This window comes from Odocoileus virginianus, chromosome 8, assembly GCF_023699985.2.
Source record: "Odocoileus virginianus isolate 20LAN1187 ecotype Illinois chromosome 8, Ovbor_1.2, whole genome shotgun sequence".
NCBI classification, from domain to species: Eukaryota; Metazoa; Chordata; class Mammalia; order Artiodactyla; family Cervidae; genus Odocoileus; species Odocoileus virginianus.
Genome location: NC_069681.1, coordinates 39,772,985 through 39,789,075, shown reverse-complemented (window position 1 = coordinate 39,789,075; position 16,091 = coordinate 39,772,985). Strand labels below are relative to the sequence as shown.

Sequence of the window (16,091 nt, the reverse complement as noted above, 5' to 3'; positions counted from 1 at the left end):
AAGCAGACCATACCAGATGAGAAGATACGTAATTCTGCAAAACTGCCAATGATTTAGACCCTACATGTAGTCTTACAAAATGGAGAGTAACAAAATGGGGAAGCTTATGCTTGACTCTTCCCAGATGCCACTCACTTTCCACACCACAGCACAGGGTAGTGGCAAATAGTGACACCCCTTCAGCTGGTCCTCATTTCTGGGCTTTCCCTGCCCCAGTTAAATGTGGAGCCAGCCTCAGAACCTGGGCTCTCTGTAGCAACATTCTCCTCCCTTCCCATGTCTCCCAGAAACATGACGGTACAAAAATGCCCTCACATCAGAGAGCTAGTGTAAGATCTAGTAAAGGGAAGAATATTATGGGCTCAAAAGTGCATCCATTCTTGCAGGATAGCTTCCCCAGTGGCTCAGATGGTCAAGAATCCGCCTGCAACATAGGAGACCTGGGTTCGATTCCTGGGTTGGGAAGACCCCCTGGAGAAGGGCACAGCAACCCACTCCAGTATTCTTGCCTAGAGAATCCCCATGGACTGCAGCCTGTCAGGCTCCTCTGTCCATGGGGTCACAAAGAGTCAGACTTAACTGATTGACTAAGCACAGCACACAGCACAAAGAGATCAAACAAGAGAGGCGACAAATAAATGGGCTGGCGCTGAACTGGGCTTCCAGGGATCCCCGAGGCTGCACTCTGGACATCCACAGACATGGCCTCAGGATGTGCCCCTGGAGTGACAAAATGGCCATTTTCTTTTCCAACTGTGTTTTTCGGTGTGAGTTTCCATATAGTCTCTAAAGTTCCCCTTTGAATACACTGAAAGGAGAAAAGGTTCTTAAGGACAGAGGTGCATTGTTGCTTGTTTTATTGTAAGTGGCTGAGCATCGGCAGACACAGAGGCTGGGTTTCTTTGGCAGTCTTGTACTGTTCTTGTGTGCTCAAACTCCCAGGGGTAGCGTTCCCATGTAAGCTATCACAGTTGGCTTCTGATAAATGAGTCTCAGCTAGCTGGGCGGTGCACACAGCGGCTGAAAGAAACAAAGCGCTCCTCTGACTCAGCACAGGTACAGCCCCAGGGATCATCGTTCAGAACGTTAGGGACAACACCAGAACCCATGAGCACCTTTCGGCCCCCCTGCTCCTGTGCCGGCAGAAGCTGGCCGGCCCTTGTGTTGTGTATTTCAATGGGCTTTAGTGATTAGGTAGAACTCACCGAACCTGGCACATGTAATTGAATATCACTAATAGTCAATCAATGTCATCTTTCAGAATGTATATCAGGAAAACAATCTCAGAATCTAACAGAGTTTTATCGGTATACCAGATATATGGAAAGGCAGCACAGAAGTTACACTTTACTTTAAAAATAAAGAAATATAGCCCCCTGACTCTTTTTCATTTCAATTAGGACATTTTTTTAAGGCAGTAAATACAGTGAAGTTTTATGGAACAGAATTTGCAGTGTACTCTTGTGTCTTTTATTTTTCATTATGCAGTGAACATCATGAATGTTCATGATCATGTCATTTGTTCAAGATATGGATAAAGACATGGAGCTTATTTGGGGACCTCTGACGTCAAATAGGCCTTCCCTAGTGGCTCAGATGGTAAAGAATCTGCCTGCAAGGCAGGAGACCCAGGTTCAATTCCTGGCTGGGGATGAGTAAACCAGTTCGTGCACAAATACATCATGCATAAGATTTCATTACCTGAAGAATGGCTTAAATATAAAAGTTTCTTTGTGTGTTTTTATTTCTTCTTTTGGAGGTTGATGGACAGAGCCTTTGGTTTTGGAAACTTGCAAAATAACCTGCAGGAAGGGGAAGAATTTTAAGCATAAGTATATTGTATGAGTATATGTAAATAGGAAGGACAAAATAGAGGAAGGGGAGATTTTTTATTTTTATATATTTAATTAGAGGATAATTAATTTACAATACTGTGATGGTTACTGCCATACAGTCAACATGAATCAGCATTAGGAATACATACGTCCCCTCCCTCAGGAACCTCCCTCCCACCTCTTTCCCCATCCCGCTCATCTAGGTTGCCACAGAGCTCTGACTTTGGCTTCCCTGCATCATACATCAGACTCCCTCTGGCTATCCATTTTACATATGGTTGTGGGCTTCTCTTGTGGCTCAGTTGGTAAAGAATCCACCTGCAATGCGGGAGACCTGGGTTCGATCCCTAGGTTGGGAAGATCCCCTGGGGAAGGGAAAGGCTACCCACTCCAGTATTCTGGCCTGGAGAATTCCATGGACAGTCCATGGGGTCTCAAAGAGTGGAACACGACTGAACGACTTTCATTTTCACTTTCAGTGTTTATGTTTCAATACTATTCTCTCATATGATCCCACCCTCTCTGAGGAAGGGAAGTTTTTTTCAGCTTTCAAACCACATCAGGAGAGGCAGTTGAAGAATGCTAATAATAGCAACTAGGCAGGGCTGCCACCAGTCAGATGCCTGGGCGGGATGTTCTGGCACCACCACCACCCCCCCTCTTGAAATCTACTCTTCATCCTTCCAACCTTGGTCTGTGTCCTAAAGAAGAACCTCTACATGCCACATCAGCTGCATAGCCCTTCCTTCTGGCTTCCAGTTGGGTTCAGCCAATGGGAGGCAGCAGCCAGAGGTCAGAAGGAGGGACTGGAGAGGTCAGGATATCATTCCCTCTGCTCCCTCCTTGAGGGACCTTGCTTTGGCAGCTGCAGCATCTTCTGGCCATGTTCTGTGGCTTCAAAACTGGTGCATCCTGGTAGCTGCTCCATCCCTTCTGGCCGTTCTGCTGTTGCCAGCCCCAGGGTTCTTCATCACAGTGGCTTCCTTCAACCCTGTTCACACCTCTCTAAACAGTCTCTTCTTTAACTCTCCTTATTGCTCCTCTGAGTGTGCCATCTGTTTCTTGCCAGGACCCAGACAAATATAGTGCCTTTGTAGGAATTAGGGAAAAAAGCACCCAGATGGGTATGCAAGGGTTCATTACACAGTTATCTTTACTTTGGTGTATAGTGCAATTTTCTAAAATAAAAAGATTCCCACAGAAGAAAAGGAAAGGAAAGAAAAAGGCACCTCTTTTGGTGAATGGTGCCCTGCAGGTGCATTCAGGCTGGCCTTCAGCCCCATCTCCTTCTCTCAGCAGATAACTTGGTGCAGTGCCCAAAATACCCTGCCGAACTTGGAAGTCCTAGGAAAGAATGGCATCCATGCTAAGTCACTAAGTCGTGTCTGACTCTTTGGGACCCAGGGGACTGTAGCCCTCCAGTCTCCTCCGCCCATGGGATTTTCCAGACAAGAATCCTGAAGTGGGTTGCCATTACCTTCTCCAGGGGATCTTCCCCACCCAAGGATCGAACCCAAGTCTCCTGCATCTGCTGCATTGGCAGGCAGATTCTTTACCACTGCACCACCTGGGAAGCAGGAAAGAATGGGCAGATCCCTTAAAGCTGGAAAACATCTTAAAGAGAAAGTGAGGATTGACCTGGGTCTTTAAAGATATTTGGAACTTAAATGGAAAAGTATATTGCCAGCAAAGATAAGATGAATCCCTGGAGAAGATTGCATAAGGCAAGGAGTGCCCCTTGAGAGGAGAATTGCAGCCTAAGAAAGTAGAGATGAGGTAAAGATGGGCTTGGAGTGCTGAGCCATAAATTGTGAATTGGAGTTTGTGATCAAACAGGAAATATGATGCAGTGTTTGGACACATGGGCTCTGAAGAGTGATCCATTAGCTCTGTGACTTTGCACAGTAACTAAACCTCTGTCTTCTATTATACAAAGTGGGGATAAAATAGTACCTACCTCCTAGATTTGCTGGGAAACCGAAGTTTTGTAATGCAGGTAAAGTGCTTAGCACAATGACTGGCATTTAGTAAGCACCCCGTGGAGATTAGCTACAGAAGGGTGACATGATGAAAGCAGTATTTTATGAAGATTAGCCAGACAGGTCATGTATGATGCGCTAGAATGGAAAGATGGGGGTAGGGGGAGGCAAGGAATTCTGAAGCCGCTGTAGCCCTCTGCACTCCAACTCGGGACACAGGACACAGGAAAGAAGCTGTATGTGTGAGAACCTTGTGAGAGGAGGAGACGGGCTGAAAGCAGATGGGTTGTAAGAGTAAGCAGTCTGGCCCTGCAAGCACTTTGCTAAGATCTTCAGTCTCTGCTGGTACAAATACATGTGGGCAGCTTAAGCAGTTGACATTGGAAGGACTGACCATTTGACACGAGCACAAGGTTTAAAAAGTGGTGATATAAATTTGACATTAGATTTTACTCTTCTACTCAGTGATGAGTTAGACCCAAGATTCTAGTACAAAATAAAAATCCTAATGGACTCTTAAAATATTCCAGTGATCACTGGTTGCTCCTCCAACTTTCCAAAGATGTTTTTTGTCTCCAGAAGTTTGTTCTGATTAAAACCTGGGATCAGACCTCCTCAGTTGAGGAAGAGCACCCTCATACAAGGGAACCCTCTAAGGTCTTGTATAATTTACAAGTTCAGGTCCTACTAGCAAAATTCACAGGATCACTGAGTGAGCTGTCAAGTCCTTGACTTAGCCATCTTAACATTTGGGATGGAGGGAGACAGAGTAATTAATTTTAAGGAATAATTTCTGGAAGTCCTCAGGTGAGCATTTATTTGTAGGCAAGCCTACATGAGAATTCAGTGCCATTTAGAGACAACTCTGAAGCCATTTTGGCCACATCTCTCTCTCTGGGAAAACACATGCCTTGTTTTCACTGCTTGGCATTTTTTCTAGGAAACCAAGCCCAGGTTTTGCCAATGTTCCGGTTCACTGTTAGAAAGAACATGGCAGAATCTGGTTTCAAGGTCTCTCCTGCCTCACCCCAACCGGTCTCTCTCTCTGTGCCCTCAGGTACTTGCCTGAGATCATGAATGACGGGCTGACCAACCAGATCAACAACCCGGAGGTGGACGTGGACATCACGCGGCCCGACACGTTCATCAGGCAGCAGATCATGGCTCTCCGCGTGATGACCAACAAACTGAAGAATGCATACAATGGCAATGACGTCAACTTCCAGGACACGAGTAAGATAGCCTTTGTCAGCACCCTCCAGAGTGAAAACCGTTATAGAAGATCATTCTGCAGTTTGTTTTTTTAAAGAAAGAATTTTATTTTCATTTTTTAAATTTTTGTTTTGTATTGGAGCCTTGTCATTTAGAGAGCTTCCCTGATTGCTCAGTGGTAAAGAATCTGCCTGCCAATGCAGGAGATGCAAAAGACTCAGGCTCCATTCCTGGGTCAGGGGGATCCCCTGGAGGAGGAAATGGTAACCCACTCCTGTATTCCTGCCTGGGAAATCCCATGGACAGAGGAGCCCGGCGGGCTACAGTCCATGGGGTTGCAAAGAGTCAGATGAAATTTAGCAACTCAACAACAACAGAGATGTTTAACAACGTTGTGTTGGTTTCAGGTGTATAGCAAATTGATTCAGTTATGCATATACATGTATCTATTCTTTTGCAAAATCTTTTTCCATTTAGGTTATTACAGAATATTGTACATCATTCCCTGTGCTATACAGTAGGTCCTTGCTGGTTATTCATTTTAAGTATAGCAGTGTGTACCTAGCGATTCCAAACTTCCAAACTATCCCTCCCTCACTTCCCTCCTCGTAACCATAAGTTTGTTCTCTGAGTCTATAAGTCTGCCTCTGCTTTATAAATAAGTTTATCATGATTTTTCTTTAAGAGCAATGTGTAACATGGCTCTTTTGTGTCATTCTTACCCCATGTGCAAGGTTCTTTATAGTCCTTTGGGCAGAGAGCCCTGACGACTAAAATCATAGCTGCTCCTAAGGAGTAGTTTCAGTGGCTGACATTCAAATGTACCAAAACTAAAGTTGAGTTGCATCTGCCAGTTAATCCATTAACTACAAGACAGCAAAGTAATGTTTTCCCCTCCCCACTTCCCCATCATCATTTATGTCTCTGCCTCAAACTTCCATCCTTCCTCCCAACCGCCAAGAGAAGAATGTCCTCAAGATCACTCACCCAGACAAGGCTGAGTGGGAATCCCTGTTTTATTACTTATGAACTGAAGTCTTGAACAGATTATCTCTTGAGTTTCATGTTCCTCTTCTATAGCATGGGAAACATTCCTGAGTTAGGATTGTTGGGAGGTTTGTTTGAGGCCATGTGTAAAGGAGCTAAGATGAATATCTCATGTGCCATGAAGTCAATTGCATTGTTCTCTCTTGTATCGTGCACATACATGACCCACTGACTTTTGTATCTGAAATCTTGAGCAAAATACTAAAATGCTGATGTAATATTACACATGACTATTTTATTAAAGATTACAAAATACCAAAAGTGATTTTGAAAGACTAGTAAGTGCACATTGAATGAAAGTAACCATATTTGGGTTTTGTCTAAATGGTTTCTAGATGTGTAACTATAAAGGCAAGGGTTTTTTTGTTTGTTTGTTTTATGTTTTGTTGGTTTTTTTAAATATATATTCTTATAGAGAGAGTTCTTGGGAGAAGATTCCTTGAACATAAGATGTGGAGTTGCCAGTGATTCTATAATTTGGTCACTGAAGCAAAAGATGATGCTATGTGCTTGAATTAATGAGATAGAAAAAAACAGGTTACAGATGGGAGACATGAAGTCATCTGAGTCTTAACCATCAGTCTACTGAGTTTTCCCCTGCAGAAAATTTTTGGAGCTTAATTCCATTTAAAATAACTCAAAAATTAACTTTCTAAGTGCAGGATCATTGCCAACCTGATAAATTTGCTGTAAACTTTCTCAGTCCTTCCAGTATTTCTCTGCCTCTTTGCTAAATGTCTCCTTCCCTCTTCAGAAGAGAAAATTACACTAGATTTTAGCCTTTGCTGCTTCTCCCCTGCTCATTTCTTAGCTTCACTCCTCTCAATTTATCTTTTCTGTCTTCTCTAATAAAGCACTTTGTCATCAGAGAATGACTATTGGATTAAATCATTCAAGATACATTAGAATTAGTTGATGTTGGCCTTGGTTCTCTCTCCTCTCTGACCTAAAGAGGTTGTATACATGTCAATCTGCAAAACTTAACATACGCCCTAGAGAAGACACCCTGCTCCATTTCCCCCAAAAAGAAAATAAAAATCAGCAACACTTAAGAGTATCACTTTGCTGTAACCTCAGCACCAAACTTGACCTCCTGTTTTAGGATGAAAGTGAAAGTGTTAGTCTTTCGGTCATGCTCGACTCTTTTCGGCCCCATGGACTATCACCCATCAGGCTCCTCTGTCCATGGGATTTCCCAGGCAAGAACACTGGAATAGATTGCTGCTTCCTTCTCCAGGGAATCTTCCTGACCCAGAGATCGAAGCCAGGTCTCCTACATTGCAGGCAAATTCTTTACCATCTGAGCCACCGGGGAAGCTTATTTTAGGATACTGTCTTATAAAACCACTATCACATCTTATAGTCATCATCACCATTATTGCTTCTGACATTTTTAAAACTCACCACTTAAATACCTGCATTTGTGATTCCTTTTCAGAAAGAGATAGAGCCATTATTTTTCTCAGCTAGAATTTCCCGTCATTATTTGCTTACCACATTTTTAATATTCTAAATCACCTCAATAATATTTCTGTAAAGGTTATGTAACTTCTTGTTCATAATACCAGTGTTTAAAACAATTCCCTTAGCAATTGTGATATCTCTGAATTTAATTAATGGGCATTTTCCCCCTTGTGAAGGCCACTAAAGATAAATTAGAGAAAATGTTAAGAACCTGGTATAGTATATTCAAGTGCTCTTATGTGGTATTTTAGATGTCCCATTAAGAAAACAAAAATTACACTGGGACTTCCCTGGCGATCTAGTGGTTAAGACATTGAACTTCTACTATAGGGGATATGGTTCAATCCCTGGTCTGAGAACTAAGATTTTACATGTCATGTGATATAGACAAAAAAAGTTAAAAAAATAATAATAAATAAATAAAGTTGTGCTGAGTTGAGCCTTGCTTAGTGGGGAGGTATTGGAAGAGACCTGACATCACCTTGGCTTTTCTTAAGTACCACTGTCTAGCAGCCAAGATGGCACTAGTCTTTTTGGAGCAGCTGAATATATACATCACCATTTCAGAGCAGCAGGGAGGCATTTAAGGCTATTGAATGGACTCCATGGAGTACATGAGGGAAATAGTAAATGTCATTACCGTGTTTACCATTACTAGGTTTCCTAAGCCCTCCCAGGAACATTATCTCACTTATAACACTTATCTCACCCTATAACAATTCTATGAAGTGGATAGGATTATTCTCACTTTTACAGGTGAGCAAGCAGGGCCTAGCAAGGCTAACTGTCTTAAACAAAAGACAGCAGGTTAAAATCTAAGTCGTCTTTGTTGGAGGAACAATATATTTCCTATCAAGCATCATTGCACACATTGGATTTGGTGTTCTCACACTTTATCAGGGGGTCTTCACCATCCTCAACAAGGTAAATGTTACTGTCAGTAGGTATTGAGTTGAGGAAACAAAGAAATTGAAAAAAGTGTCCAAGGCATATTTAATTATTCAGTAAGTAGTTATTATTGTGCACCTACTGTATGCCAGGGATCACTAAAGCCAATGCAAATACAGAAATGAACAGTATATACAAAGTGTCTGCCCTTCCTCAACAAGTGTACATTGTCAGAGAGGGAACAAGAAAGCAAACAGTTAAATAATAGAGTTGCAAATGGGGATAAGTACTTTCACATAGCTAGTAATGGATGCTCAGTTGGTAAAGAATCTTCATGTCAATGCTGGAGACGTAGGTTTGATCCCTAGGTTTGGGAAGACTCCCTGGAGAAGGAAATGGCAACCCACTCCAGTTTCTTGCCTGGGAAATTCCATGTACAGAGGAGGCTGCTGGGCTACAGTCCATACGGTCGCAAAGAGTCAGACACAGCTTAGCAACTAAACCACCACAACCAGTAATAGATGGAGACTTACCTGAGACCCAAGTCTGAGATACAGGGTTTAAGAATCATGAACCAAGTGGTCGGAAGTGGGAATAGAGCAGCCCCAGAAGGCATTTTGGGCAGGCAGGGAAGATGCCAGGCTGAGAAAGCATACTAGGTGGACACCTGGATGTTGGTTTTAAGCAGAGAATGGCAAAATTTTCTGCTAATAGCCACATATTAAATATGTTCAGCTTGGAGGGCCATACATGAATGCATAATTAAACAATCCATAAGTGAATGACCACGGCTATGTCCCAATATAACTTTACATACAGACACTGAGGTTTAGATTTCAGATATATACCATGTACATATCACAAATATTATTCCTCATTTGTGTTTCTTCAAACACTTGAATATATAAAAACCATTCTTGGGATTATACAAAGTCACACTTGGATGCATGTGTGCTAAATCTTCTCAGTCATGTCCGACTCTTTGTAACCCTATGGACTGTAACCTGCCAGGCTCCGCTGTCCATGGGATTCTCCAGCCAAGAATACTAGAGAGGGTTACCAAGCTCTCCTCCAGGGGATCTTCCCAATCCAGGGATTGAAACTTTATCTCTTGTGTCTCCTACATGAACCTGGCAGGCGGGTTCATTACCACTAGTGCCACTTGGGAAGCCCAGGCTTGAGAGCCATACAAAAACAACTGGCAGGCCTGGAGGCCATGATTTGTCAACCAATGGTCAAGTCAGAATCCATCCTTGCACTTAGGAAGAGAACAGCAGTGGAAAAAGTAGCCAAAAATGGTAATAACCAGCTGTGCCTTCCACAATTACGTGCTGCCATTCTCTGATTTCTTACTTCCATTGTTGGTTTTCCTCTTCAATGGTTTCCTTTAAAATATCCTTTCAAAATCCTTTCTAAAAGCATGATATCTCCTGAGAACAATGGCTCTGAGTTTTGAAAATGAGCAAAGAATGAAAGTTCTTAAAGTAATTGAAATGTTGGCCAGAATATGAAATTCATTTCAGATTCCAACATGGTGGGTATGACCTCTCACTGGATCTGGGATTCTTATGTTTTTTAGTTGGGTAACTTCGGATATCTTTTCAAACAAGTCGGCTCTTTGCATCAGGTGGCCAAAGTATTGGAGCTTCAGCATCAGTCCTTCCAATGAATATTCAGGGTTGATTTCCTTTAGGATGGACTGGTTTGATCTCTCTGCTGTCCAAGGGACTCTCAAGAGTCTTCTCCAGCACCACAGTTCGAAAGCATTAGTTCTTTGTCACTCAGCCTTGTCCAACTCTCACATCCATACATGACTACTGGAAAACCCATAGCTTTGACTATAAAATGGCCTTCTCTCAGCATAGTGATGTCTCTGCTTTTTATTTAGATACAGTCCACCCACCCATCACAAACCTGTCCATTAAAAATAAACCTAGTGGGGCAGGGTAAGGGGGTCTTCTACCAACATGCCCAAATCTCTATTGTGCCCCACTCTTTGCTGGCCTGGCTCTTACTCTCTTTTTCCATCTGCCCACACCAGGCGACGAATCCAGCGGCTCGGGGAGCGGCAGTGGGTGCATGGATGACGTGTGTCCTACAGAGTTCGAGTTTGTCACCACCGAGGCCCCCGCGGTGGATCCCGACCGGAGAGAAGTAGACTCTTCTGCCGGCCAGCCGGGCCACTCCCTGCTCTCAGGATCTCTCGCCTGCGTCGCCCTGGCACTGCAGAGCCTGTGCAGATAATCCTGGGTTTTCGGTCAGATGAAACTGCATTTTAGCTATTGGAATGGCCAACTCACTTCTTTTCTTACACCCTTGGACAGTGGACCATGCCACAAAAACTAACCGGTTTCCGAGAAGAGGGCAGTACTGTACTCTGCCTCCCTTTTTGTTTTCCCAAAGAGTACCGGGCGCCAGACTGGACTGCTTCCTCTTTCCTTCAGCTATCTGTGGGGACCTTGTTTATTCTAGAGAATTCTTACTCCAATCTTTCGTACCAGGAGATTTTCTTACCTTCATTTGCTTTTATGCTGCAGAAGTAAAGGAATCTCACGTTGTGAGTTTTTTTTTCCCCCATTTAAAAAAAAAAAATAGAAAGAAAAGATCATTTTCCTTGCAAAATCAGGCCAAACCCCAAGACAACTGCAATTGGAACAAAGAAGCAAACAAGAGAGAAAAATAAAAGAGCTTTAATGCCATAAGTTTGGCATTGCCAGCCAGCTCCCAGTGTAAGCTTTTCAGTAACAAATCAGGGTTACAAAATGCTTATGGAGAGAAAGTTTGACATTTTTTTCATGTAATGAAAAAACACTGTTGTCTTGGAGGTCTTGCACGCTAACCACACAATGCCCCAGCTGATTCGGAGGTACTGAGGGTAAATTTAGAATTCCATCTTTACTATGATAGAAAAATTTGCTATATAGCTCAGCACCTCTCTCTTACCTTGCCCGATTTCAATTTCAGTAATGGTATCATTTTTCTTAATTCTTTTAATTATACACTTTATAATACAGTGTCTGTCCACTGTATCCAATTGGCACAGACTTTTTGCTTCATTTTCAGTTACTAGTGGACACCGGCCTGAACTCATCCCCCTCAAGGGTCTGAAATGAAATCATCAACAATACAATCTCTTTGCTTTAGCCACAGGCTTGACAGGAATCAGATGTTTCTGCCCTGTGCTCATTACCCTCCCCAAAGAAGAGTTCTTTTAATGAACAGAAGAAGAATTCCATCCATAAGTGAGTTTTCATTTTTAACTATTTACTTTGTGTCAATTGGTTTCTGCATCACAAGGGCATTCTCTTACAAAATAACTCACAACAACAAAAAACGTCAAGACAAAAAAATATATATATAGTATTGACATGGAGATTTCTTTCACTTTTTTAGTCTTAGTATGATCATCTATTTTTATATCTATATATATATATAAATCACAGATTTTAACTTCTTAATTCCAAGCTCAGGGTTGACACACCTTTGTAACGAAAATGTTTTGTCAACCAGCTCTTCTTGTTTTGTGCTGCTCAGAGAAGGGATTCCTCATTTATCTGTGAGCACCAAGAATCAAGAAAGAGAACTTTTTACGTATCTAACTGTCCATTTATTAAAAGTTTGCCAGGGCACACCTTTCTCGCATGAGTGTGCTTTGCCCTGGGTGCTCCACACTGTACCTAACTCATGGGCAGAGCCATGGGTGTGCAGAACTGTACCGGTCGTGGAAACTGTATGTGCAAGGAATGTGTTATTCATGCAAAACCATTGCTTTCAGGACAACGCCTTCAGCCTAGGATTCCTGCTTGGCACTTGGAGAGATGTCCTAATTTAACAGGCTGATTTATAGCCTAACTCTTCCACCAGGTGTGCCAAAGCCAGGCATGATGCTCCCCTTGATAGAGAGAAGCAAAATAAACCAAACTGGGGCTTTATGAATACAGTTGGCTATCCATGTTTTTTATTTTTTTGGTTTCTATGATGCTTCTAGGGTTGGGAAAAGTAATGTTTCAAGACACCATAGTATGCCAGTCACATGTTAACTAACCCATTGGCAGTCATGACACATAAATGGTATTTTTTATCTCCATACTCATCAAAATTATAATTAGTTATCGATTTAGTCATCACACTTAAGTAGAACACATGCAGCACAATAGTATTAAGTATATTTGAGCACTTTTGCAAAACTGAAAGTATTTAGAAGCATCTCTTGCTATTGTATGCCTAACAAAATATGGAACGTAGGATTCTGAGAGACTTTTTGGCATCTTTTCATTTAAATCTTTAAGAAATTAACACTTAATCTAATTTGGCATTCCATACTTCTAGAAAACCATTCATTTCACTGCCAAACTTCAGCTTCCTAGCACCAATTACACATAAAGCATCTCTATGAAGGACCAATCATTTATGTTGCTCATTGCATTGTATGTTCAGAAATCAGTATTGTCTTTCTCCAGTAATTAAGGTGCAATACAAATTAAATCAATCTTGATTTTCCAGAATATTTGAGTCATCACTTGTTTTCGTAGCTTTAAGCTCCAAGTCTTTCCTTTTAAAAAAATATTTCTGCATTGCTTTATGTGAAATAGATCCAAATGCCTTGTTTTCCCTGTGCTTTCACCCCCAGAGGGCTTTGTGCATGTGTGTGAATACACCTTATATTAATGAATGTGAACCCATGTTCTGTACACACTAAACACACCAATAGTATATAAATGCCTGCTTCATTTGTTTCCACACCTTTGTTATCAATATTATTCATATTGGTGAGCTATAGTGAACTATATGAGCCAGGCAGAAAGCTGACATCACTATCAGTTAATGATGCCACAGTAATCGTCACCCGCATGGATGTGGTCAAAATACTATTCAAATTGTACTTCCTGCTTTTTAATCATCATCCCACCCCATCATATGATTTTTTAGACTAATTTGACATGAGAATTTTTTTGTACCCTAAGAGAATTAGCTTAATCTAGTTAACCCATTTCAGTAAGTATTTTGGAATTTCTCCCTCCCTGCACCACCAAATTAATTTCTCTCATTTTAGCATAGTGATAGGGGATGTGATGATACTCCATTGTTTTTCCTGACCTACCCTCACTTGCTTTGAAGTCCCCTAAATTCTGTAATCACATCATAACCTCTGTTATGAGTAGAGAGGAACGGACTCACTGAAATCGGACACTAGAAACAGTTGGGTGATGCTCATAACTGCAAACACTTAGCTTATTGAAGTGCCTCTATTTACATGTTCTTTAGTTATAATATGTATTTTTCTAACAGAAATACACGTCTGTAACTGGTGTATATTATACTTTGTATATGTTATAACAAAACCTAAACAGAGGCTAAAGTCTTAAGCAGAGAAGAATGGATTGCAAATTCATGAGTTCGAGCTCCGCTTATGGTTCTGTATTAAAGGACAGACACGATGACCTTCTCTCATTTGAATGAAGGTCAAGTCAGGACTTTGATCAGAGCCATCATAGAACAGCCTTAGCGCTAGCAATCTGACTCCCTTACATTGTCTTAACCAGATCAATATCTCGTATTACTTGCTTTAATTGTAAGGGATAGAAAATACTACTTTGCCTACACCAAAAAACATGATTATTCATTGACAAGCAGTAGTCATTGTAAGAGTAGCGTTCTGTAAATCAAACACACTGAAAATATTATCGGATGCAGAGCCCTGATGTTTAATTTATATTCCCTGCTGCAGACATTAGCCTACTTTAATTCTTTAGCCATTACATACATGTTTTGGCTACACACTGAACACCTACTAACGTCCTCAAGGAGGAACAAAACCTTGGCAGATTCCTGAGTTGTGATTCTTTGATTACTTCTCTTTGCAAGGCTGATTATCAGGTGGTTGGATGAATGGTGGAAGGGTTAGCAAGTGCAAGTTTTGACTTGCCCAAAACTTGCAGAAATTCAAACTCATTTACTTACAGTCACTAACCAATCTGACTTCTAACTTTAGAAAAAGGAGTGGAGGAGAGGAGGAGTTTAGCTTTGCTAACAGAAGAATAAAGGAGACCATAACTTATAAATTTGCAGTGTGTTCCTCCTTGGCGGAGACATTAGCCAGTGTTTGGTTTTAGGCCAAGTTCTACAAAGACAGTATTGATTTGTATGCATCCTGGAGCCTTGCTATAACACAGTTTGCTACAGCACGGGACTCAGCCTAGCATGGGGCCATTTGAACCTCAGTGAAGGTTGCATAGGTACTGGAATCTTTGACATTGCCTTGTAACGAGGTACTTCAACGAAAAGACAGCTCAAGTTGGCGTGGTAGTGAGGTCTCTGTGTGCATATGCATAACATATATGCAGGACAAATGTGTGCACCAATCAAACCTAAAATTTTATGTGACTGTCAAATGAATATGATTTGGGTTAAGATTTTTCATTTCTGATTTGGATAGAAAATTGCTATTAATCTTGTATTAAAATAGTTTTTAAAAATCTACCAGTGCCCTTTCTGCATTTTCTTAATTATTTTCATAGTCTAAATTTCAGAGCTTTTGAGTTGTTTTTTTTGAGAACTTTTTAGAAGCTTCAATATTTTAAGAAAGGAAAAGAACCATAGGTTAAATCAGCACCACCCACTGAAGTACACTTGGCATTTGAAATCAAGGACTTTTCAAACTTTAGAATATTTAGAGCTTTCCAAATATATATCTTGAGTTTGAGCAAGCTCCTGGAGTTGGTGAGGGGCAGGGAAGCCTGGCATGCTGTGGTCCTTGGGGTCGCAAAGAGTTGGACACGACTGAGCAACTGAACTGAACTGATCGGAGATACTGTACCTCTCTTCTTTTGTGTTGGTTTCTTCTCTAAAATAAAATTTAGTAGCTTGAGAATTGATGTCAGTACTTTATAAATAATGTCAGAAAACAAGATGTAAAAGAACTAACAATTTTCCAGATTTAGCAGATTGCCTTGCTTTTTTATTTCTGGAAGCTTCCATGCTCCCAGGGATGCTAAATACTGTAAAACATGCTAAAGATTCATTTAGCAAACTTTTATTAAACTCTTACTTGACTTACTTACTTGCCTGGTCTAGGTGCCAGTCACTGGTTGTCAAACCCCCATCTGGGAAGTATTCATTATTTACTATAGTTACCCATAATTATTACAAATACATCACTTATTTTTAAAATGTTCTTTTAAATAAAGAAATCTATGTAAATAAAGTTATCACAAATATAACACTGTAAGCAACATTATAATTTTTAAACATTACAATTCAGCTCACATTATTACTATGTTGACTTCTATTAAGGAAAATGATTCCTGCAAAACAGTTAACTTTAGGATGGTGGTGGTGTTTAGTCGGCTAGTCATGTCTGACTCTTTTGTGACTCCGTGGACTGTAGGCTACCAGGCTCCTCTGTCCATGGGATTTCCCAGGCAAGAATACTAGAGCGGATTGCCATTTCCTTCTCCAGGGCATCTTCCTGACCCAGGAATCGAACCAGAGTCTCCTGCATTGGCAGGCAGGGTTCTTTAAGATTGAACCACCTGGTAGGCCCCTAACCTCAGGATAATTCCATCTAAAAACCAGAATATAACAAATTCTATTTGGAAATAAACTGAAACCAATTTCATGGAAAGGAAAAAAAATTTCAAAGGGTTTTGAAAGAAATAATAAAACC

The 16,091-nt window shown here is 41.2% G+C and overlaps 1 protein-coding gene across 2 annotated transcripts in view; it reads left to right on the top strand.

Moving 5' to 3' along the window:
- The window catches only part of GPC6 (glypican 6), a 1,189,310-nt gene extending 1,174,405 nt beyond the window's left edge, over positions 1-14,905 (top strand). For both annotated transcript variants that reach the window (XM_070471522.1, XM_020884423.2), the window contains 2 exons: positions 4,872-5,047; positions 10,467-14,905. In XM_070471522.1, the coding sequence (XP_070327623.1) occupies positions 4,872-5,047; positions 10,467-10,669 (379 nt within the window). In that variant the 3' untranslated portion in view covers positions 10,670-14,905. The remainder of the gene's footprint in view (positions 1-4,871; positions 5,048-10,466) is intronic.
- Positions 14,906-16,091: the final 1,186 nt, after the last annotated feature.